Source organism: Doryrhamphus excisus, linkage group LG23 (assembly GCF_037039965.1).
Source record: "Doryrhamphus excisus strain RoL-2023G ecotype Guam linkage group LG23, RoL_Dexc_Guam_v1.1, whole genome shotgun sequence".
Taxonomy (NCBI): Eukaryota; Metazoa; Chordata; class Actinopteri; order Syngnathiformes; family Syngnathidae; genus Doryrhamphus; species Doryrhamphus excisus.
The window spans coordinates 9,309,006-9,331,493 of NC_136379.1; the positions used below are offsets into that span (position 1 = coordinate 9,309,006).

Below are 22,488 nucleotides of genomic sequence, written 5' to 3' on the forward strand. Positions count from 1 at the left end.
CATCCATCCATCCACCCAACCATCTATCCATCCAACCATCTATCCATCCATCCACCCACCCAACCATCTATCCATTCAACCATCTATCCATCCATCCACCCACCCAACCATCTATCCATTCATCCATCCATCCATCCATCCAACCAACCATCTATCCATTCATTCATCCATTCACCCAACCATCTATTCATTCATCCATCCATCCACCCCACCATCTATCCATTCATCCATCCATCCAATCATCTATTCGTCCATTCATCCATCCATCCATCCATCCAATCATCTATCTGGCCATCCATCCGTGCATCAATATTTGGGAGCACCATGGAAACAAATGTTTTCAAATCCGACGTTGACCAGAGGAATGGATTATGTTTGGGTTGAAAACATAGAACATCATCAAAGAAGCACTAATTGTATTGGTTGGTTGTAACTGCACCAGCTGACCACCAGAGGACGCCTTGCACAACAAAACCTGCCTAATCCATATGTAAGGACTAGCATGAATAACGTTTGATCATACACACACACTCACACACACACATTGAGAGTTGACGTTCCCCACGTTATCATCAAAACTTGAAAGGTTTTAAGTTGAGTTTATTGTAAAAAAAAAAAAAAGTATGAAAAAGAGTTGAATAGGTAATTAAAAAAATATGTACAAAGTGCTGTTATTTCAACATGAAAGTCCACTAATTGAACTTTGAATGTGGTCAGCATGTGTGCACAGCAGGTGAACATCTGAGACCCACGCCCCCCCCACCCCCACTCCCACCCGGTCCCCCAAGACCTCCTACATCCCATCCGCCCAACCTCATTTTAAAACATCAAAGTCATCCCGTGGTCATTAGCGGCCACACTATATTCTCCATTAAACTACTTCCTGTTTCCGCTTCATTCTTTTCCACTTCTCCATTTCTCATATTTTTTACAACAAATCATGATTTCCTTTGTCACTATGCATCTCCAGGCTACGTTTACGCTGACGATGATCGTGTTTGGGAAACATTCTTTCATTTTGTTGTATTCTGCAAAACCTCAATTGAAGGAAAAGTCTGCAAGTTTAAATTAAACAGTTAAAAATTAAAACTGTCAATCAATAATAAAAGTGTCCTCATTCTATTGTTTTTTTTTTCCAGTGTTAAAAGCGCGCAGAAGGCGGGGCCAGGCTTCGGACCGTGCCGCTCACAGTTGCCGTGGGGGCGTCCGAGTCCAGCGAGCGTCGACACGCCGAGGACAGTCGGTAGAGGACGTCTGCTCGGGGGCCGGGGTGGGTGTCAGCCTTCTGCGTCATCAGCATCTCGAAGAGCGTGCTGACCTCGGACAGCAAGGCCCCGCCCAGTGGGCCGTCCTTTTCCGGACTTTTTCCTGAGATGAGGTAAGAGCAGAAGACGTGTCAGTGGCAGCTTGGGGTTGATTGACGCATTGAAGAGCCAATGACATACTGATATGATGCTTGATGTCTGGAGTTTTGTCATGAACGGACTATTATTAGGTGCACTGTATTTGGACACAAGCTCTGAGCAAACGGTGTGCCACTACGTGTGCCACTATGGCATGCTAGCAATGCTAACATTAACATGCTAACACCTAGCATAATAGCCCCAAGTGATCACATATGTGTCTACCGATGAAAACGTCTCAATATGCTAATATCCTAATGTTAGCATGCTAGCAGTGCTAACATGCTAACACCTAGCATAATAGCGGCAAGCGTTTGTATGTGTCGACCTGTGAAAACGTCTCAAAAGGCTAATATCCTAATGTTGTCATGCTAGCAATGCTAACATGCTAACATTAGCATGCTAACGCCTATCATAATAGCGCCAAGTGTTTATATATGTGTTGACCTATGAAACGTCTCGAAATGCTAATAGCCTAATGTTAGCATGCTAGCAATGCTAACATGCTAACATTAGAATGCTAATGCCTATCATAATATCGCCAAGTGTTTATTTATGTGTCGACCTATGAAGATGGCTCAAAATGCTAATATCCAAATGGTGGCATGCTAGCAATGCTAACATGCTAACATTAACATGCTAACACCTAGCATAATAGCGCCAAGTGTTTATAGATGTGTTGACCTAAACGTGTCTAAATGCTAATATCGTAATGTTAGCATGCTAGAAATGCTAACATTAGAGCACCAATGTAACAGGAAGTTGGTAGTTAGTAGTAGTACTAGTAGTTGCAACTCTTTAGATCAAAGGCATTTTGCATTCTGAAAAATGGGAATTTTTTATTATCGGGGTCTGTCGTAACGTCCCCTGACCTCACATGTAAACAAATATTCACTTTTCCGAGGAAGCCATTTTGAGTGCTAGCTGTACCAAATGCCACCTGAAACACCAGTGCTGCTGTTTTCGGAGCATGTGCCTGAATACAGTGCACCATCCTGGGCCATGTCATGTGGCTCCCTGCGCTCCATACTATTGGTCAAATCAAATAATGAAAACTCTTGTACGACACAAAATGTGAGGTTTACCAAAGGTGGAGAAGGACGACGACGAGTCCAAGCCGTCTCGGGGCAGGAGTTCGCTATCAGAGGACGGCGGTGCGTTAGGGACGAAGACGTTGTCATGGTAATCTCCGGAGAGCGTCAGGGAGAGTCGGGCCATCCATGCCGGGTCGCTGACCTCTGAGAAGACGTCTTCTGATGGAGTAGATGAAGAAGTGTGATTGTTTTTGTCACTTCCTGTTGTCCTGTTGTCACAGGAAGTGATAACCGCCACTATTCAACATGGATTCTTCATCTGTCAAAACATGCCCTCCATCATTTTTATTACATATCGATACTGTATTCTAATACAGGACGATTTTATTTGCAGAAAAACTGCAAAATATAACGAGAAGCTGAAATGTTAATTCTGATAACCAACAGTAAAAACAAAGTTTTTTATTTTTTTAACATTCAGATTAAATTCAGTTGTATTTTTAGAGCAGTGATTCCCAAAGTGTGGGCCACGTCCCCTTGGTGGGGCGTGGTGGTATTGTAGGTAGGCCATGTGAGGTCATTAAACTATTATTATTAAAATGTTTAAATTATTATTAAAACACTCAATAGGTTATTACTTAGGCCTATACATTTTTTTTATTGTGCAATAAAAATAAAAATAAAATCAAATAAATACATAAATAAATAAATAAAAATAATTTTATAATAAATATATTATTATTATTCAATAATTTTGCAAAAATGAATCATATTTTTAATGATCTCTCATGGCCCACCTGCCATTATTTTTATTGTAAAATAGCTATTGCACAATAATAGCTCCCCCCGTTTTAGAGTATTCCATGGGCCAACATAAGCAGTACTTTGTACACCCCCTGGTTTAAAGGTTTTAAATGACAAACAGGTGAGGGTCTTGTCAGGTCCAATGATTTCACTGAGTGGCTTCCTTCATCTAACCACAAGCATATGCAGCCCGGTATAGCACACACACACACACACACACAGTTAACCCCCTCTTTTCCTTCCTTTGTTTGGGAACTTTTACTTCAAATCCTCTTTAGACGCTTTAAAAAAAATATCCTTGATTGCTTTGTCATGATTTCAAGCAAAACGACTGACATCCTATGGAGTACTGTATTTTCCTGACGATAAGTAGCACTTTTTTTTCTTAGGTTGGCTGTTCCTGCGACTTATACTCCAGAGCGACTTATGTATGTTTTTTTTCTACATAATTATGCATTTCTGGCCTTGTGCGACTTATACTCCAGAGCGACTTATGTATGTTTTTATCTACCTAATTATGCATTTCTGGCCTTGTGCGACTTATACTCCAGTGCGACTTATGTATGTTTTTTTCTACCTAATTATGCATTTTTGGCCTTGTGCGACTTATACTCCAGTGCGACTTATGTATGTTTTTTTTCGACCTAATTATGCATTTTTGGCCTTGTGCGATTTATACTCCAGTGCGACTTATGTATGTTTTATTCTACCTAATTGTGCATTTTTGGCCTTGTGCGACTTATGTATGTTTTTTCTACCTAATTATGCATTTTTGGCCGTTTCAGGGACGTTTCTGAAAACCTGCACACGCTTCTTTTTTTTCAATTCTGTTCTCATGTGATGCTGCGCTTGGACCCAAACAATTTCCTGTCTTTGTTTTGGCCTGCTTGAAATTAGCTGACACACACACACACACATAGACACACACATACACAACACAAAGACAAGCAACCCCATGAATGAGACACAGAGGTTTTCCGTCTATATACAACTTCCATTGCTACAATGGTGACTCTCATTGTACACACAATATATGAAGTACACGTAAATACAACTTGTTCTTGTCTTGTACACTGAAAAGACCGTTGCAAAGGAGGGAGAGTACACTAAATAGCACTACGTTGCTACATTGCGATGTTGAAAGTTACTATCTTTATCTTTGTCCTTCATAATAATAATGATTCTACACTTGCTCTGTTTTTTTACCATGGCTTTTTCACTTTCACTTTCATTTTCTTTGATGCACTGCCATCAGAAAAGCCTTATGCTGGGGGGAAAAAGGTAAATATGTGTTCTTCCACCACATGTATGTAGCTATTTCTCCTTTTTGTACAGTGCTAATCATTGTTGGGAGTGCCTACATAACCAGTAAAGGTGGTACCAGTAAAGATGGCAGCCGGCCGTGTGCTACTCGAATGGACTGCCAAGCCATCGTTAAAAAAAAAACAACAAAATGTACGTTCATCAAGTTCTATTGTGTCAGACTTCACCTGGTTTTTGAAGTGAAACTAAATCTTCATCCCGCAGGAAGAAGAAGAAGAAAAAGAAGAAGAAACCAAAAAGCTGGAAAAAAAGCGAGGAATGTTGGCGGCTGAATCAAAGGTTCCTCACGTGCACGCACACATGCACGCACACTGTATGTGTCACAGGTGTAGGTTTCAGTGCTGACAGAGCCTGCAGGGGGGAGGTGAGTCTCGCACACACACACACACACACACAGTAGTAGTGGGGGGTGTTTTTGATGGTACTTTCCTCCTCGGGCCTCAAGGCTCAAACAAGCACAATAGCAGGAAGATACACACGCCTCGCAGTGACCCACAAACAGCACACACACACACTTTCAAGCTTGGAAGTCGACACATATTTATTCTCTGTATCAGCAAAACTAACTTTTCTACAGCGCAAACAAGTCCGTCATCGAGCGGAGGAAGCTGCCTGCTGCGGGCCACCAAAGTGCACTGTATTCAGACGCAAGCTCCGAGCAAACAGTGTGCCTATACGTGTGCCACTATGGCATGCTAGATATGCTAAGATGCTAACAACTAGCATAATAGCGCTAAGTGTTTATATATGTGTCTACCGATGAAAGCATCTTGAAATGCTAATATCCTAATGTTAGCATGCTTGCAATGCTAACATTAGCATGCTCACACCTAGCAAAATAGCGCCAAGTGTTTATAAATGTGTCTACCGATGAAAACGTCTTGAAATGCTAATATCCTAATGTTAGCATGCTAGCAATGCTAACATGCTAAGATTAGCATGCTAACACCTAGCATAATAGCGCCAAGTGATTATATATGTGTCTACCTATGAAAACGTTTCAAAATGCTAATATCCTAATGTTAGCATGCTAACGATGCTAACATGCTAACACCTAGCATAATAGCGGCAAGTGTTTATATATTTGTCAACCTATGAAAACATCTCTAAATGCAAATATTCTAATGTTAACATGCTAGTAATGCTAACATGCTAAGATTAGCATGTTAACACCTAGTATAATAGCGGCAAGTGATTATATATGTGTCTACCTATGAAAACGTCTCAAAATGCTAATATCGTAATGTTAGCATGCTAGTAATGCTAACATGCTAACATTATCATGCTAACACATAGCATAATAGCGCCAAGTGTTCATATTTGTGTCGACCTATGAACATGGCTCAAAATGCTAATATCCAAATGTTGGCATGCAAGCAATGCTAACATGCTAACATTATCATGCTCACACCTAGCATAATAGTGCCAAGTGTTTATATACATATGTGTCAACCTATGAAAACGTCTCGAAATGCTAATACCCTAATGTTGGCATGCTAGCAATGCTAACATGCTAACACCTAGCATAATAGCGGCAAGTGTTTATATATGTGTCGACCTATGAAATGTTTCAAAATGCCTGTATCCTAATGTTAGCATGCTAGCAATGCTATGAGACAATGCCAGAAACAACTTGTTATTGAGCCTGTCTCTCCCTCCCTTGCAACGCCCCTTTCCAGTGTGTTAAAGATACATTAGCAAGCAGACGAGTGAGGACAGGGGGGTGGGGGGGCGGATGTGTGTTATTTCCTGCGAGTGCGTTAGCATGCTAGCACGTCCTTTGTGTGTGTGAAGAATGTTTTTAAAGTTTTTTTTCCTCCCTTTCCTGTCAAACACTTTCAACAGGAAGTCCCTTCAAGTCCAAACATCGAGCGTTCATGTGCAGATTTTTTGACCACAGTCAACATGGCCGCCACGCGGTTGATGGCATCCAATGATAAGCTCTTTTACGTTCATCAAGAACATTGTGTGTGTGCGTACCAGAGTTGTTGAGCAGGTTATGAAGCCCCTCCTCAAGTTGAGGGTCCACGGGCGAGTCTCTTCCCGCGTCCCAATCCACGTCCCCGGCCTCGCTCTCGCCGTGTCCGCTGTCTTTGGTGCTCTGCCAATCAGAACTGTCCTGACCTGCATACCTGTCCACACAAAGCAGAACAAAGGGACTGAAAAAAAAATCACTTGTGTTTGTGTTTGTGTTCCAGGAGGACACATTTATTGATGACACACTTCCTGTGACTGTTTGACTTTGCTTCCTGTTTATCTGTGCTATTTTCTTTCAGGTGCAGAAAGCCCCCGAATAAAGACGAGAACAGAATTCACACGTACGTAACGAGTCTTCTATTCTTCTCATTCACTCCCTTTTTTTTCCACACTCATTCCGACTTCCTCAAGTCATCCCAACACTTCATGCAGGCTGTTTTCCACATTCCAAAAACTGCCATGACATTTCCCTTCAACCCATCCAAACAGTTCCTACATTAAAACTTTCAGGTTAACAATTTTCCACTTAAAAAAAATTCCCATTTTCCCCAGAATTCCATATTTTCCATAACACAAATGCACCTTGACCATGAGAAATATTACTACTTCCACATTTCTCAAACCATTCCAACACCTAAACATTGAAAAAAAAATGTGCTGGAGCCTATCCCAGCTGTCTTCGGGGCAAGAGGCCGGGTCCACCCTGGACTGGTGGCCAGCCAATCCCAGGGCACATATAGACAAACAACCATTCACACTCACATTCATACCTATGGACGATTTGGAGTGGCTAATTAACCTAGCATGTTTTTGGAATGTGGGAGGAAACCGTAGTACCCGGAGAAAACCCACGCATGCACGGGGAGAACATGCAAAGTCCACACAGAGATGGCCGATGGTGGAATCGAACCCTGGTCTCTTCGCTGTGAGGTCTGCGTGCTAACCAGGTTGTATATTGACTTTAAATGAAATACTTTGGAAAGAAACAGGCGGGCCATATTCAAAGACTTAGCAGGCCGGATGTGGCCCTCGGGCCGCAGTTTGCCCACCTGGCTGTTTTTCTCGCGTGTGTTCAGGTCTCACGTATGAATTGCGGAACATTTCACATCGCCGGGTTTTTATTTGTAGGGTGGGATTGAACTCGGGTCTCCTAGCTGTGAGGTCTGCGTGCTAACCACTCAACCACCGTGTAGCCCGGAAAATTGCACTTTTGGGGGGAATTTGGCCCATCCTACACAAACGTTTTTCTGTTTTCTGTATGTTATAAAGATACCAAAACAGCTAAAAAAAAAGAGAGGCACATCCGAATGCCTTCTGAAAAAAAACTCTAAAAAGCTATTAAATTAAAATAAATTAAATTAAAATAAATTAAAATAAATTAAAAAAAATAATAATAAATAATAATCAATTAAATTAATTAATAATAATAATTATTATTTATTTATTAATTTAATGTGACCTGCATATTAGCCAAACTACAGCAACATTACTGGCATAGCGATACTACCTCGCCACACCACACCGGCTAGCTACTAGCTTCACCCCACCACTAGCGAAAGCTAATGCTACATATCGTAGCTGACGCCCCACCGCTGCCATGTTTTTGTTTTTGTACACCGTGTGTACCTTTCTATGTTGCTACCGGAAATCAATGCAGCCGGAAAGGAAGTTCCGCTAATGCTTTAGCACTATTTTTTTTTTTTTTTTTTTTTAGCATAAGTTTATTTTTTCACCTTTCCATGTCAACCCATTCACACCATTCTAGCATTAAAACCTTTAAACTAATTTCACATTATCCGTACAGAATTTTCCTGAGTTAAGTGGTTTTTTTTAATGTTAGCATGTTGTTATTTTTTTTGCATGAATTGTCGCTCGTAAATGTTTGTATTTTGTTGTGGTGATAAAAGTGATGTTTTGCGTGTTTTTTCGTGCAGTGCTAGCGTCTGCAGGAACAGGAAGAGGAAGAGTAGGATGAAGACTGACTGACCTGCCAGCAGCACGGTGAGAGTATTTGTTCCCCCGGAAGTTCGGTCGAGGCTGCAGCTGACCTTGGCGGAGGAGGGAGAGGAGCTGGGAGATCTGCTGCACCAGGAGGAAGACCAATGAACATTGATGAAGGTCAACGAGTGTGTGTGTGTGTGTGTGTGTGTGTGTGTGTGTGTGTGTGTGTGTGTGTTACACTTTTCTTTTTGGGTGTCTGATATATGACTTTATGACATTTTTTTTGTGTTTTTGCACGTGCGTTCTGCAGCCACCGCCAACAGGAAATGACCTTCACGTAAAAAGCCTATTCTTCTTCTCTGGTTGCTTTCCTTCCAGGATGCACTCTAACGTGGACTTGTGTGTGTGTGTGTGTCTAGCAGGCCTTTTCCTGTGCGACATCGGGGGTGGAGACGAATGTAAAAGTGGGCCAAGAATAGTTAGGGTGGGCTGCGGGGCTTGCGGAGTGATGGATGCTGGGTAGGAATGAAAGATGATGTTCTTCCTTTCCCTCAAAGTGAGTAAATAAGCTAATTAAGTGCTAGCTTCTCACCAACACCTCCATAACCATCATCAACCATGATCGGTATGGCTAGCAGTGCTAACGGTCCCCGACCTTATCAGACAGTAGGCCTCTATGCAAAAATGTACATCCTTCTTTGAAAATCATCTCATTCATTTTCTTTGTTTGGGAAATAAATAAAAATGTTTGGGAAATGGAAAAAAATATTTGGGAATTGCATGAAAAAAAAAATTTCTTTGGAAAACAAACACATTTGCAAGTGATCCCAAACTTTAAATGGCTGTAGAACTAACTAACGCCATTAAAATATAAAAAACAAACAGCATATCTGCTAATGTTTTTTTCATGAATATTCCAAAAGTAAACATGTACTTCTGGAAAAAGTAACTTTAGAACAGTTACACTAGCGCTCAAAAGTTTGGGATCACTTGCAAATGTCTTTTGTTTTGCAAAGAAGAACACATTTTAATTGATTTTGCGAACAAACTGGGTCTAACAAGGAAAGAAAAACGCTGCACAGGCCTACTATCAACAACTGTCAGTCCTCTGCATCAATGTCCTGGTATGGCTGCTAATCCAAGTTCATCATTTTATAAGGCTAATAGATTAAGTGAAACTAAAATCTCTTACCACGCTGTTAACTACTACCTTCAGAGAGCAGCACAAACTGGGTCTAACAAGGACAGAAAAACGCTTCATATCTGAGAGTGTTCTCCAAAGGAAAACAAATTTTCATGCATTTCACAAACAATTTTTTTCCATTTCACAAACATTTTTATCCATTTCCCAAACAATAAAAATGAATGAGATGATTTTGAAAGAAGGATGTACATTTTTGCATAGAGGCCTACTATCAACAACTGTCAGTCCTCTGCATCAATCTCCTGCTATGGCTGCTAATCCAACTTCATCATTTTATAAGGCTAATAGATGATTAGAAAAGCCATCTAAAAGTCGTAACTAAAACTAAAATCTCTTACCGTGCTGTTAACCGCTCCCTTCAGAGAGCAGCACAAACTGGGTCTAACAAGGACACAAAAACGCTGCGCAAATATCTGAGAGTGTGTAGTTTAAAGTCATCCCCTGGCAGCTGCACTAAATAGTAGCCGTCAATCACCAGTGTCAGTATCAACAGTGAAGCGGCCACTTCGGGACGCTGGACTTCATGGCAGGACTGCCGAGAAAAAGCCATATCCCAGAAAAATTCCCAAGTCATCCCAAACTTTGGAGCGGTAGTGTATGTGATTTTCACTTTAAAAAAAGGTGGTTGTGGGGGCACATCACACTTGTGTGACACATGAGATCATGAACACACACACACACACACACACACATCGCTGTCTGAGTAAGTCATCAAACAGCAGCCCGAAAGAGCAGAGCCTGGGAGTGTGTGTGTGTGTGTGACTCCCAACTCTCTAATGGACTTCACTTCAGATTAATTTCAAAGCCTGAAGAAAGGTGGGGGGATTGGGGGGCGGGGGGCTTAGTTAATTAGCGGCACGCTAACTGTAAGCACATGTTGAATCCAAAACGATGGCACATTTGCAAAGGAGAGCGAGGACAATTAAAACAGCCAGGGTGTAAATAAGAGGTCATTAAAAAGCCATCATGTGGATTTAGCGAAATCGTTAACGCTACGCAAATGAAGCCATTCGTCACGTCTGCCCGTAGCATATTCCCACCTTCACGACCGCACTCCGGAGTTTACAAGTTGAGATGAACTCCCAAGGAGTCCTCACAAAGTTTGACAAAGTTCTATGACCACGCAAAAGTCATTGGGCTGACAAATTGCTAACAAATTAGCTTACAGCCCCGACAGAGGGTGAAGTGGTCCTTGAAAAATACAAGAATCAAGTCAAAATATTATGAGAATAAAGTCATAATTACAAGAAGAAAAATGTACAAAAAAAGGAAAAAAACAGCAGAAGAAAAAAACTGAATTTTGTATGTATTTTTTAACGTTGGAATATTATGAGGAAAAAATACATTTTTGTAAAATTAGGTTGCAAGAAAAATACAAGAATCAAGTCAAAATATTATGAGAATAAAGTCATAATTACAAGAAGGAAAATGTACGAAAAAAATAGTTGAAAAATTAAAGAAAAAAAAGCAGAAGAATAGAATTTTGTATGTATTTTTTAAAGTTGTAATATGAGAAACAAACCAGAAAAAATACATTTTAAAAAAATTAGGTTGCAAGAAAAATACAAGAATCAAGTCAAAATATTATGAGAATAAAGTCATAATTACAAGAAGGAAAATGTACGAAAAGAAATAGTTGGAAAATTAAAGAAAAAAAACAGCAGAGGAAAACAATGGAATTTTGTATGTATTTTTTAAAGCTGTAATATTATGAGAAAAAAAAACAGAAAAACAAAATTTTTGTAAAATTTGGTTGCAGGAAAAGTACTAGAATCAAGTCAAAATATTATGAGAATAAAATCATAATTAGAAGAAGGAAAATGTACGAAAAATAAAAAAAATAGCAGAAGAAAAAAATTGAATTTTGTTTGTATTTTTTAAAGTTGTAATATTTTGAGAAACAAAACAGAAAAACAACATTTTTGTAAAATTAGATTGCAATAAAAATACAAGAATAAAGTCAAAATATTATGAGAATAAAGTCATAATTTCAAGAAGGAAAATGTATGAAAAAAATAGTTGGAAAATTAAAAAAAAAACAGCAGAAGAAAAAAAAGGAAAATCTCATAATATGAGGGAAAAGAGTGGAATTTTCATAGCATGTACTTTAAATATTAAAGAAAAAAAAATATTTTTAAAGTTAAATATTAGAAACAACCAGAAACCAGAAAAACATTTTTTTGTAAAATTAGGTTGCAGGAAAAGTACTAGAATCAAGTCAAAATATTATGAGAATAAAGTCATAATTACAAGAAGAAAAATGTACGAAAAAAAGAGTTGGGAAATTAAAAAAAAAAACAGCAGCAGAAGAAAAAAAAAGAAAAATCTCATAATATGGAGAAAAGAATGGAATTTTCATTGCATGGACTTTAAATATTAAAGAAAAACACATGTATTTTAAAAATATATTATAATATAATATCTTTAAAAATATTATTATTAATAATAATATATTATTAATATTAAAAACAACCAGAAACCAGAAAAACTACATTTTTGTAAAATTAGGTTGCAGAAAAATTACAAGAATCAAGCAACAAAAGATTCCCAACTCACCTGAACTTCCGGGGAAGCTGACGACAGCTCGATGGAGTCAGCCAACGCCACCATGGACAGCCGCACCAGATTCCGCAGCATCCTTCGATGTTCCGCATCGTACAGTTCTCGACCCTCTGAAGTCTTCGGCCTCCTGAGGGTCGCCTGGGGTGTCTCAGCTTTCTCCCGCTTCAAGGTGCTCGAACGTGATGCTGAAGAGGACGATGACGGGTTCCTGGCCTTCCGAAGGGTCCGATATGATATCGGTGGCGTCAGAGGTAAAGTGGCGTCCAGTTCGATGTTTCCGGGTTTCCGCAGCGTTCTGCCGTGAGATGCCTCCCCTTCAAGGTGACTTTGAGAATGGAAGCTCGAGTTCAACATCAACGGCGTAAAATCAAAGTGTTTCTCAGCTTCCTGGTCATGTGATGTCGCCGGAGCTAGTGGTGTCGTCTCGCTCTGATCCAAAGGAGGATCTTCCTTTCTTTCCCTTATCACGGGAATAAGCTGAATATCCGACTTCCTTATGTTCTTCTGCGGCCGTCGAGGGTGCCGAGTATACGTCGACTCAGCCTTCCTGCAGTTGTAGGCCCGGTTTTCCCGTTTATCCGGGCGACACACCGTCGTCACGACGGTGACGGCTAGCAACAGCAGCAGGCACGTCGCCCCTAAGCAGATTCCCATCATCATGGCAAAGCTGAGCCGGCCACGGTCGCCGGGAGACGAGTTCTTCAAATGATCCTTGAGGTTAGTGAACGTCACCTCCAGTGCTGCTTTGGTTGCTAAACTAGGCGTGCCCATATCAGATACGGAAATGTCGACTGTGACGGTTTTACCGATGAGTTCGGTTGCGTTGGTGGTGTTAACAAAGAGTCGGCCAGTGGTGCGGTCCAACCAGAAGAGACCATTCCCGTTTCCGTCAGTGATGAAGTACTGGAGTCGTCCGTTCAGTCCCGAGTCGGAATCCTCAGCCTTTATGGTGGACGCAAGAAATCCATGAAAACCATCTTCAATTGGAAAAACTCCCGATCCGTCGTCAGCGTCGCTTCCGAGCTCAGATACAATCTCGCCACGATCTGCGTTAACCGGAACGACTAAGGAAGCCACACCTTGTTTGGGTCTCGGATCCGTGATAATCGGATAATTATCATTCATATCCTGGATTTCGATTTCCACGGCGGCTATGGTCCGAAGAGGCGGATGACCTTGATCCACGGCTTCCACCAGGAACGAATACGAGTGCGATTCTTCGTAGTCCAGAGGGTGAAGAACGTTGACGACGCCGCTTGTTGGATGCACCGAGAAGGACTCGGTGGAGTTCCGAATGTAGTACAGAACTCTACCGCTCAATTCCGAGTCGGCGTCATGAGCTTCCACTTTGAGTGCGCGATATCCCGCGACGTTGTTCTCCATGAAGGACGCTTTAAAAACCGACGACGAGAAAACCGGCGCGTTGTCGTTCTCATCCAGAACATGAACAGGCAGATATCGAACACAAGACAATGGAGGATCTCCAAAATCCTGAGCCAGGAGCGTCACGTTATAATCCATCACCTTCTCCCGATCCAGGAATCCCGCCGTTATGATCATGTAATTCTCCCCGTGTACCTTCTCAAGTCGGAACGGACCGGAATCTCGCTGCATTATTGCTGTAACTTTCCCGTTTTCTCCGGAATCGGCATCAGAAACCATGACCAACGCAAGGAACGTGTTTACCGGCGCTCCTTCCAGAACCGTTGCCGCATTTGAATTGGGATGAGTCCAAGTCATGTGTATCCTCGGAGCGTTATCGTTAATATCCGTTAGCTTGACATGTAGCTTGCAGTGAGACGGAATAGAATTGGGTCCACGATCACGGGCTTGGATGATGACTTCGTAGGAGACCTGGACCTCGTAGTCCAAAGGAGCTTTAACACTCACGGCACCGCTTTGTGGATCCACTTGGAAAAGTTTCCGGATATTGGGCCGTGTGTGTTTACTTAGCGAGTACTCCACTTCCCCGTTGGTTCCCTGATCCGGGTCATTGGCTTTTAGGTGGATGATGGTTGTTCCTCGGACTGTGTCCTCGGGTATCTCCACAGTGGGGGCGCTGTCCTCAAAAGTGGGACTGTTATCATTGGAGTCCAGAATATTAACACGGATTAATGTGCTTCCGGATCTCGGAGGGTTCCCTTTGTCCCAAGCCACCAGGACAAGAGCAAAAGATGCTTGGACTTCCCTGTCCAGTTCTTTGATCACCACCAGCTCCGCTTGTTTGGTCCCGCCCACAGCACTTGTAACATCCAATGCAAAGTGTTGATTGACAGAAAGCGAGTAAGTTTGAAGACCGTTGGCTCCCGCGTCAGGATCCACCGCACATTCCAACGGGATTCTTATCCGTAGGCTCGCCGTCTCGGAGATCTCCACTTCTTGTGCCGGACCGGCGAAGCTTGGACTGTGGTCATTCAGGTCCATGACCTCCACGTGAACACGCAAGCAGTTCATGGCACCGTTTTTTTTGTAAAGGACACTGAACGCCACCTCGCAGAATTCCGAATCACGACACAACTCCTCCCTGTCTAAACGACCCTGAGTGGACACGATTCCGTCGGGAGCGTTGACAGAAAAGGGAAGCGCCCTACCGTGTTCCACGACCTGGAAGTCCTCCACAGGACCTTCCTGATCCATACGCCGTAGGTCATCCACCAGACATCCGACCCGAGTTCCCACAGGTTGCTCCTCCCAGATGCGGTACTGGACTGTTATGGATGACGACTCTGCGCTACGGGCCCGAGAGCCCAGATTGAGAACCACAATCAGAACCAGCAGCATCATGATGATGAACAAACCTACTGAAGAAACATGTCCAAAGATCTTCCGGAGAACAAGATGCCTTCAAATGAGCTTCAGGTCACATGTGGATGAATCAAATTGTGGAGTGAATCCGTTTTTCTTCCATGGAAAAGAAACAAAAACCTGTTTTTAAAGATTTAGTCCGCCAAGTCCGGTCTTCTCAGAAGATAATCAGAACAACACGTTCTTCCCGTTTTCCATCCTCGCTCCACTCCAGCGGCTGCTGCCATCCCACCTCGCACTTCATCCTCCTCCACTTCTGGAAAACTTTTGCTCCCACTGAGGAAGTTTGCGTCTGAGGCTCCCACAAGCTGGCCGGGCCGGCCGGGAAGCCAAGCGGCCAATCCCTACGCTGGAGGAGGAGTCGTATGCTAATGATCCCGAACCAACATGAGGAAAATCCCTCCCGTGTGGAAGAAACACGACACCCGCTGTGAGTTTTCTGCACAACCTTCTTCTTTCTTCATTTATTTCAGACATGCATACTATATTGTCCTTGAACCTAAATAAAACTAAACTAAATAAAACTAAATAAAACTAAAATCATGCTGTTTGCTAACAGCGGAAAGGACACACAAATAGACAGTGTAAACATTGAAAGCGTGAATGAAAATAAATTTCTGGGGATCAAAATAGATGAAAATATGAGCTGGAAACCTCATATTAAAAATATATACAACATAAGGTAGCCAGAAATATTTCAATATTTGAACAAAGCAAAATTTGTTCTCAATCAGAAATCACTCCACACTCTTTATTGCTCTCTGGTTTCTACCATATCTTACTTATTGTGTGGAAATATGGGCTAATAACTATAAAAGCTCATCTTCACTCGCTAAATGTACTGCAAAAAAAGGCCAGTAAGGATAATTCATAATGGCGCCTACAGAGAACATACTCCTTATTTCTAAAATCACAAATACTTCAACTTGCTGATATAGCTAATTTTCAAACGGCTAAAATAATGCATTAAAATTAAATTAAATTATAATAAAATAAAATATAAAATAAAATTAATATAAAATAAATTAAATTAAATGTAATTAAAATACAATTATTTAAAATTATTTAAAATTATTTAAAATAAAATAATGCATAAGGCTAAAAATAGCCAATTAGTGAAGTAATAGTAGTAAGAAGTGAACAAATGTAACAGTTACTGAGGACCTAGAGGCCACGTGAGGACATTCTGAGTGTCTTTATGTGGACTTCTTTTAAAATGACTCCCGTCCAGTCATCAAGTCCCCACATTTGTTGCGTCGGCAGTCCACAATTGCAGCTTCCATGTTCTGGGAAGGGATTTAGTGTCGTCGTTGTTTGATGCCGCAGACATGAGGAAGCAGCAAAGACATGAAAATAAAACACGTCTTGAGATGACAAGAGACGCATTCCTGCTTTAGCCGCGAATATATTTAGAACGTTTTAGCGTATTTGAGTCCAAACAAGCATAGTGTGTTTTTTTGTGTGTTTTTTTTTAACCACTCGACCACTGTGCAGCCAAGTAGGATTCATTCATTCATTCATTTTCTAACACTTTTTCCTCACGAGGGTCACGGAGGTGCTGGAGCCTATCCCAGCTGTCTTTGGGGCGAGAGGCAGGGTCCACCCAATTGACTGGTGGCCAGCCAATCACAGGGCACATATAGACAAACAACCATTCACACTCACATTCATACCTATGGACAATTTGGAGTCGCTAATTAACCTAGCATGTTTTTTTGGAATGTGGGAGGAAACCGGAAACTGTTATCTACAATACGTTTTTTTACCACTATTAGAGCCCTCTAGACAAAAACTAACACCCCTATAGTCAGCTTTACACTCGCATTACATGAAAACTTACACATTAGAAATGCCTAATGCTAACATTACTGACACCTAGTGACCATTGTAGAGTACTACATATTTATTGTTCAATAATGGGGGGTGCTGGAGCCTATCCTAGCGGGGTCCACCCTAGACAGGTGGCCCAGCCAATCACAGGGCACATATAGACAAACAACCATTCACACTCATATTCATACCTATGGACAATTTGGTGTCGCTAATTAACCTAGCATGAGATGGCTGAGGGTGGAATTGAACACTGGTCTCCAAGCTAGTGAGGTCTGCGCGCTAACCACTCGACCGCCCTCACACGTTCATCCTTCATTAAAATGTTGTGACGTCACCTCTGACCTCCAGGTAACGTTTGTGTGTTTAGAGACCACGCGGCTACGGGGGGTGGGGGTGGGGGTTGGACGTGGGGGTTCTGGAATATCAGCCGTCTGTCAACACTGAGGGGGAGGGGCTTGTGACACGCAGCGTGGCGTGGAGACGAGCGCCACAAAAGAGACACAAAAGCAAACAAATGCATGTCAACAGTAAAGGAACAATAAAGTTTTATTTAATGTTGTTTTAGCAGTGAGGCATCCAGGCAGGTCAGAGGTCAGCCAATCAGATTAGATTATCAGTTAAAGTAAACACAAACACAACCTCAGTGCGTGTGTGTGTGTGTGTGTGTACACACACACATTGTAATGGAGTTAGCATGTGTTAGCAGGCTCTGTTCAAAATAAGCTAACAATAGGCTTAGGTCCTCATGGTACTGAATCTGGACCACACTCCATCTATTGGAGATCCTCCAATATCATTCCGAGCCTGCTAACACATGCTAACACATGCTAACTTCAGTGTGGTACTGAATCTGGACCACACTCCATCTATTGGAGATCCTCCAATATCATGATGAAGGAGGATCTCCAATAGATGGAGTGTGGTCCAGATTCAGGCTTAGGTCCTCATGGTACTGAATCTGGACCACACTCCATCTATTGGAGATTCTCCAATATCATGATGGAGGATCTCCAATAGATGGAGTGTGGTCCAGATTCAGTACCATGAGGACCTAAGCCTATTGTTAGCTTATTTTGAACAGAGCCTGCTAACACATGCTAACTCCATTACAACCCTCCATTGGAGGATCTTCAATAGATGGAGTGTGGTCCAGATTCAGTACCATGAGGACCTAAGCCTATTGTTAGCTTATTTTGAACAGAGCCTGCTAACACATGCTAACACATGCTAACTTCAGTGTGGTACTGAATCTGGACCACACTCCATCTATTGGAGATCCTCCAATATCATGATGAAGGAGGATCTCCAATATCATGATGGAGGATCTCCAATAGATGGAGTGTGGGCCATATTCAGTACCATGAGGACCTAAGCCTATTGTTAGCTTATTTTGAACAGAGCCTGCTAACACATGCTAACTCCATTGGAGATCCTCCTTCATCATGATATTGGAGGATCTCCAATAGATGGAGTGTGGTCCAGATTCAGTACCATGAGGACCTAAGCCTATTATTATTATCTAAGCCTAAACCAGCGCCACCTGCTGGAGCAAAGTACTTCCTGTCTGTGCTTTTTGCTTGTTTTGTCATGTCCCGCCCCCTCTTTCCCCTTACAGGACGTCCCGTCTGCGGCCTTCACCGCCGCCTCACGCTTCCTGCAGGCGAAGCCAAGGAGTCGCCGTGAACGCGAGGAGGTGATGAAGTGGCGAGGAAGCGCAAGGGGTCAAAGGTGAGGACACAATCAGCGCCGGAGAACAATCGAGGAGAAAAGGTGAACGGGTTTGACGCTGCTGTCAACGCGGCAGAATAGTCACGTGACCTAGCTCATTAAACGCTTAGTATAATGATTTTCTTCTTCTCTCCTTTTCTAAGGTGAATTGTAACCACCGGAGTTCGCCCTCGTTTCTGCTACGTAGCCAAGATGGCGACTAATGAGTGTGGTAAGCATCCATCACTGCACACTTAGCATATGGAGAACAGGCCAGCATTAGTACCACTTGTGTCCACCAATCAGCTTCTTTCTTCTTCCGTCGTCATTTTCAACCTTTTTTTTTAGATTAGCCTAACCTTTTGTCTGCCGGTGTTTTAATTAGTTGTGTAATTACTGCAGGAGAAAAATCCGTTTTTATTATTTTGTTAGGGAATAAAATATGTACACTCAATTTTCTGCCCCGTTATGACACAGCAACAGCGGCGCCTGGTGGTTGGACGTTGCATGGCCGCAGTCTGTTTAGTAGGAATGCGTCACGTGACCTACTTTAACCAGTGTTAACAGTGCCACCTGTCGGCTATGCTTAGTATCAACTATGACACGTTCAGGTTTTCCCAAAAAAATAAAATATTTTATTTAAATATTATAATATAATAATAATATAATATTTAAAATTTTAGATATTACTTCAATTAATTTCTTTTGTTCAGATAGTTTAGCATAACTTTTATTAATGTAACTTAGTATCAACTATGACATGTTCAGGTTTTTTTCCAAAAAAATTAAAATATTTTATTTAAATAATATAATAATAATATTTTAAAAAATTAGATATTACTTCAAGTAAGATTTTTTGTTCAGATAGTGTAGCATAACTTTTATTAATGTAAAAAACTTACTTAAATTAAAAAAAAACATCCTGATTCAATATTTCATCACACATAAAATCAACATTCTGGCAACGACGTGTGTTAGAAATTGTACAAAGTGCAGCAAAATTTCTACTATAAAATGTTCATCTAAATAAAGTTGATCCAAAATGAATAAACAAATATCATTGTTGTAAAAAAAAAAAGAATGACAATAAATCAAAGTTATTATCTGTAAAACATGAGGTGTTGTGGCAGTAATGACCCCACAGAACCTAACCCGCTTCAGTCTGAGCTGATAGACAGCGCCACCTTGAGGCAACCCAGCTCATTACCGCCTCCGCCCAGAACCCCCTGAAGACGATAGTTCCCATTGGTGAGCCAGGAAGGAAGGTCCATGTAGGGCAGGAAGAAATCCGACTCGGGCAGCGAGTACGAACCCTCAACAAAAACACAACAATATACCTTTAATATTATAATACTCATTTAAAAATAAAGCGGCGGCCACTCACAGTGTGGAAGGGGCATCGGCACGGCAGCCCGTACGTGTGCAGAGGTTCCGGACAGTCATGTCCGGGTGGTATCAGTTGGTTCAAAACATCACACACGTCCGCATAATGGCAGCTTCCCACCTCCTCCAAACACGGAACCTTTACCCAAAATCCTCCGACCTCCTTCTCTAATGTCACGTTGACCTGACGATCACACCGAGCGTGTCTTCAATTAAGTACACTTCAATTAAGTACACTCTACAGTCACTACGCTTTACTGTAATGTTTTCCCTCCTTACAGTACACCGTTACAGGTCAAATATCGCTCCCTCGCTATATCACTGACTACAAAGTCGAAGTCAGGGGTCTCAAACACGCGGCCCGCGGGCCAAATGTGGCCCGCAGGAGACTAGTTTGAGGCCCCCGCCTTGACATGAAAGTTTAAGCGCAAGTTTGATATGGATGCCGTATGGTATCATGTACCCAGAAAAAATTATCACGTTTGATTAATGTTCATGTTAAAGTTTAAATAACTGTTAATAGTTATCCTCCCTATCCGTGTGGAAGTGGTAAGTTTTTGGCTATTTAAGTTGAAAGGAAATAACCTGAAGGCTACCGTTTAGGTTCACTCGCTCTCTAGTTTGCGAGTTAGCATGTGTCTCAAGCACACTGCAGTTGCGCAATATGTTGTAAATAAAAAGTGACTATAGTCGTGTTTTGTCATGTCTACAGGGCTCTAATAATTTTTTAATTAAATCTGAAAAAAATAATTTGTGTACCCACCAACTGTATGTGGTTTCTTAAGTTTTTATTATTTGCCGTTTTATTATTATTATTATATTTATTTATTACTGATTGATTGATTTTCTTTATTCTTGATTTGTTTATTTATTTTTCATCTTATTCTGTGTAGAAAAATAAAAAGTATGATATTTGAGAACAGTGGAATGTTTTATCAGAGCTTTTATTGTAGAAAATTGGAACCAAAGCAAAGTTTTTTTTTTAATTTGTTTTTAATAAATGCGTTTTTTGGTTGTTTTTTTTTTTTTTTTTAAACCTGATGCGGGCCAGTCTCGCCCAGACCCGAGCTCCAGTGGCCCCCAAGTAAATTGAGTTTGAGACCCCTGCTCTACAGTCACTGCGCTTTACTGTAAAGATGGCGACTACTGAGGGCGGTAAGTCGCTTCTCAGTGTGGACTAAGTTAAGTGCGCAAGTGCGCATGAATTGCAGGGTAGGATACTAAGTGTGCAATAATCTTTATCTTGTTTTCGTGTTGTTGAGATTTAGGTCAACTTTTGTGGTCACCTTGTGAGACGTTTACAGCAGTTATTTTATTATTTTATGTCCACTGCTAAGTTATAAAGACGTCATTTGATTATATTAAGTTATATAGTCATGGTCACGCTGACTGTGATGATTTTTTTTTTTTTTTTAACTGTGAAAGGACAAGAGGACGACAGGAAGCGGTGCGTGGAATTCCTACTCACGCTGAGAGGAGCGCCGAGCTCCACGGACGTCGATCCCGAGGCGGACGCCGTCAGTGAGCCGGGGATGTTGATGGGATCAGGTGACAAGTTGAGGGTCTTCATCACGGCGGCGGCATCCGGCTTCCCGCAGTTCTTCCAGTCGAAGCCCAACTTAAACAGATTCAGACACTTATCACTTTATTAAGTGCACACATTAAGTACACACAATAACTTTGTAAATCCAAAATTATTATCCTCTACTTTATCATTCTGACATATTTGTTATTCAGGGTATTTAGAGCAATAATAGCTTATTGTCACATTACTATGCTGTATAGAACAGTTCCAATACAACAAAACACCTCCATTGACTTTAATGTAAACACATACCTTTACTTTGTTGATTCTCCTCCAGATCAGCTGACTTCCGGTGGCTGGATTGAAAACAAAAGCCACCATCAGACTGAGAGTGACAGCAAAAAGTACATTTGCATCCATGTCGGGGAAAAAAAATAACAACTTTGAAAGCGTGAGAAGACTAACTACACCAGCCTGCGCCGCTCGTCGCCGCTTTTTTTGCTACTTCCGCTTACTTCCGCTTCGAACGTCATGACGCAGCAAAGCGTCACGTGACGTCGTTAAAAGTGCTTATAAACAATAACTTGGTCTAACTTTGAATTATACACGTCGATATATTTTGATATGTGTATTCCACGATTGGAAATAATCGATTAAAATCGTGAATATTCGACGTTTCGAAAAAAAATATTTAATGTATTTACACAAAGGCGCCTCTAGATGCCGCTGTACGACAGCTTTCTGTATCGAATAGAAACAAAAACAAACTAATCTTTGTTCCTAGGGTCAATCTATTCCATTGTTTTACGCATAAATACACATAATTGCATTTCAAAATTGCATTTTAATGAATTTATTAGTGCATTGTATTCAGGAAATAAGCACAAACGTGATACAATCACACTAAATAAAACCACATAATCTAATAAGTTTGCAATGAGTAATACCAATGAGGGAAATAACTAAAATATTGCGAAATTTTACTTC

The 22,488-nt window shown here is 41.3% G+C and overlaps 2 protein-coding genes and 1 long non-coding RNA gene across 7 annotated transcripts; 1 reads left to right on the forward strand and 2 right to left on the reverse strand.

The window, feature by feature from the left end:
- Positions 1-789: 789 nt before the first annotated feature.
- pcdh12 (protocadherin 12) lies at positions 790-15,282 on the reverse strand. Of its 3 annotated transcripts, none has more exons than XM_058057519.2 (5): positions 12,243-15,282; positions 8,529-8,620; positions 6,545-6,696; positions 2,489-2,656; positions 790-1,368 (listed from the first exon to the last, which is right to left on the reverse strand). In XM_058057519.2, exons 1-5 carry the CDS (start codon positions 15,030-15,032, stop codon positions 1,142-1,144), a joined length of 3,429 nt encoding a protein of 1,142 aa, XP_057913502.2. In that variant the 5' UTR covers positions 15,033-15,282; the 3' UTR covers positions 790-1,141. The 3 variants fall into 3 exon arrangements, with proteins under 3 accessions (XP_057913502.2, XP_057913494.2, XP_057913485.2); XM_058057511.2 differs by having other exon boundaries at positions 2,489-2,653; positions 8,529-8,623; XM_058057502.2 differs by having other exon boundaries at positions 8,529-8,623.
- On the forward strand, positions 810-21,794 carry LOC144894880 (uncharacterized). 3 transcript variants are annotated; one of them, XR_013625410.1, is made up of 9 exons: positions 810-1,378; positions 4,577-4,696; positions 4,769-6,882; positions 8,476-8,659; positions 8,793-9,038; positions 18,502-18,656; positions 18,758-18,825; positions 21,028-21,131; positions 21,402-21,794. It is a non-coding gene; the product is annotated as an uncharacterized LOC144894880 (long non-coding RNA). The 3 variants fall into 3 exon arrangements; XR_013625409.1 differs by lacking the exon at positions 810-1,378 and having other exon boundaries at positions 3,774-4,696; positions 8,793-8,819; positions 8,905-9,038; XR_013625408.1 differs by lacking the exon at positions 810-1,378 and having other exon boundaries at positions 3,774-4,696.
- On the reverse strand, positions 19,662-22,160 carry gm2a (ganglioside GM2 activator). The gene is made up of 4 exons (XM_058057620.2): positions 21,814-22,160; positions 21,445-21,594; positions 19,978-20,160; positions 19,662-19,906 (listed from the first exon to the last, which is right to left on the reverse strand). The coding sequence occupies exons 1-4, from the start codon at positions 21,919-21,921 to the stop codon at positions 19,751-19,753; spliced, it is 597 nt and encodes a 198-aa protein (XP_057913603.2). The 5' UTR covers positions 21,922-22,160; the 3' UTR covers positions 19,662-19,750.
- Positions 22,161-22,488: the final 328 nt, after the last annotated feature.

Excerpts from the sequence above, each read along its gene's own strand:
- gm2a (XM_058057620.2), bottom strand. The coding sequence starts at position 21,921 with ATGGATGCAAATGTACTTTTTGCTGTCACTCTCAGTCTGATGGTGGCT. Across the intron at positions 20,161-21,444 it reads AGCTCGGCGCTCCTCTCAGC|GTCAACGTGACATTAGAGAA; the intron begins GTGAGTAGGAAT and ends TGTGATCGTCAG. Across the intron at positions 19,907-19,977 it reads GCCGATGCCCCTTCCACACT|GGTTCGTACTCGCTGCCCGA; the intron begins GTGAGTGGCCGC and ends GTTTTTGTTGAG.
- pcdh12 (XM_058057502.2), bottom strand. The coding sequence starts at position 15,032 with ATGATGCTGCTGGTTCTGATTGTGGTTCTCAATCTGGGCTCTCGGGCC. Across the intron at positions 8,624-12,242 it reads CAGCTTCCCCGGAAGTTCAG|CAGATCTCCCAGCTCCTCTC; the intron begins GTGAGTTGGGAA and ends CTCCTGGTGCAG. Across the intron at positions 6,697-8,528 it reads TCTCACCGTGCTGCTGGCAG|GTATGCAGGTCAGGACAGTT; the intron begins GTCAGTCAGTCT and ends TTGTGTGGACAG.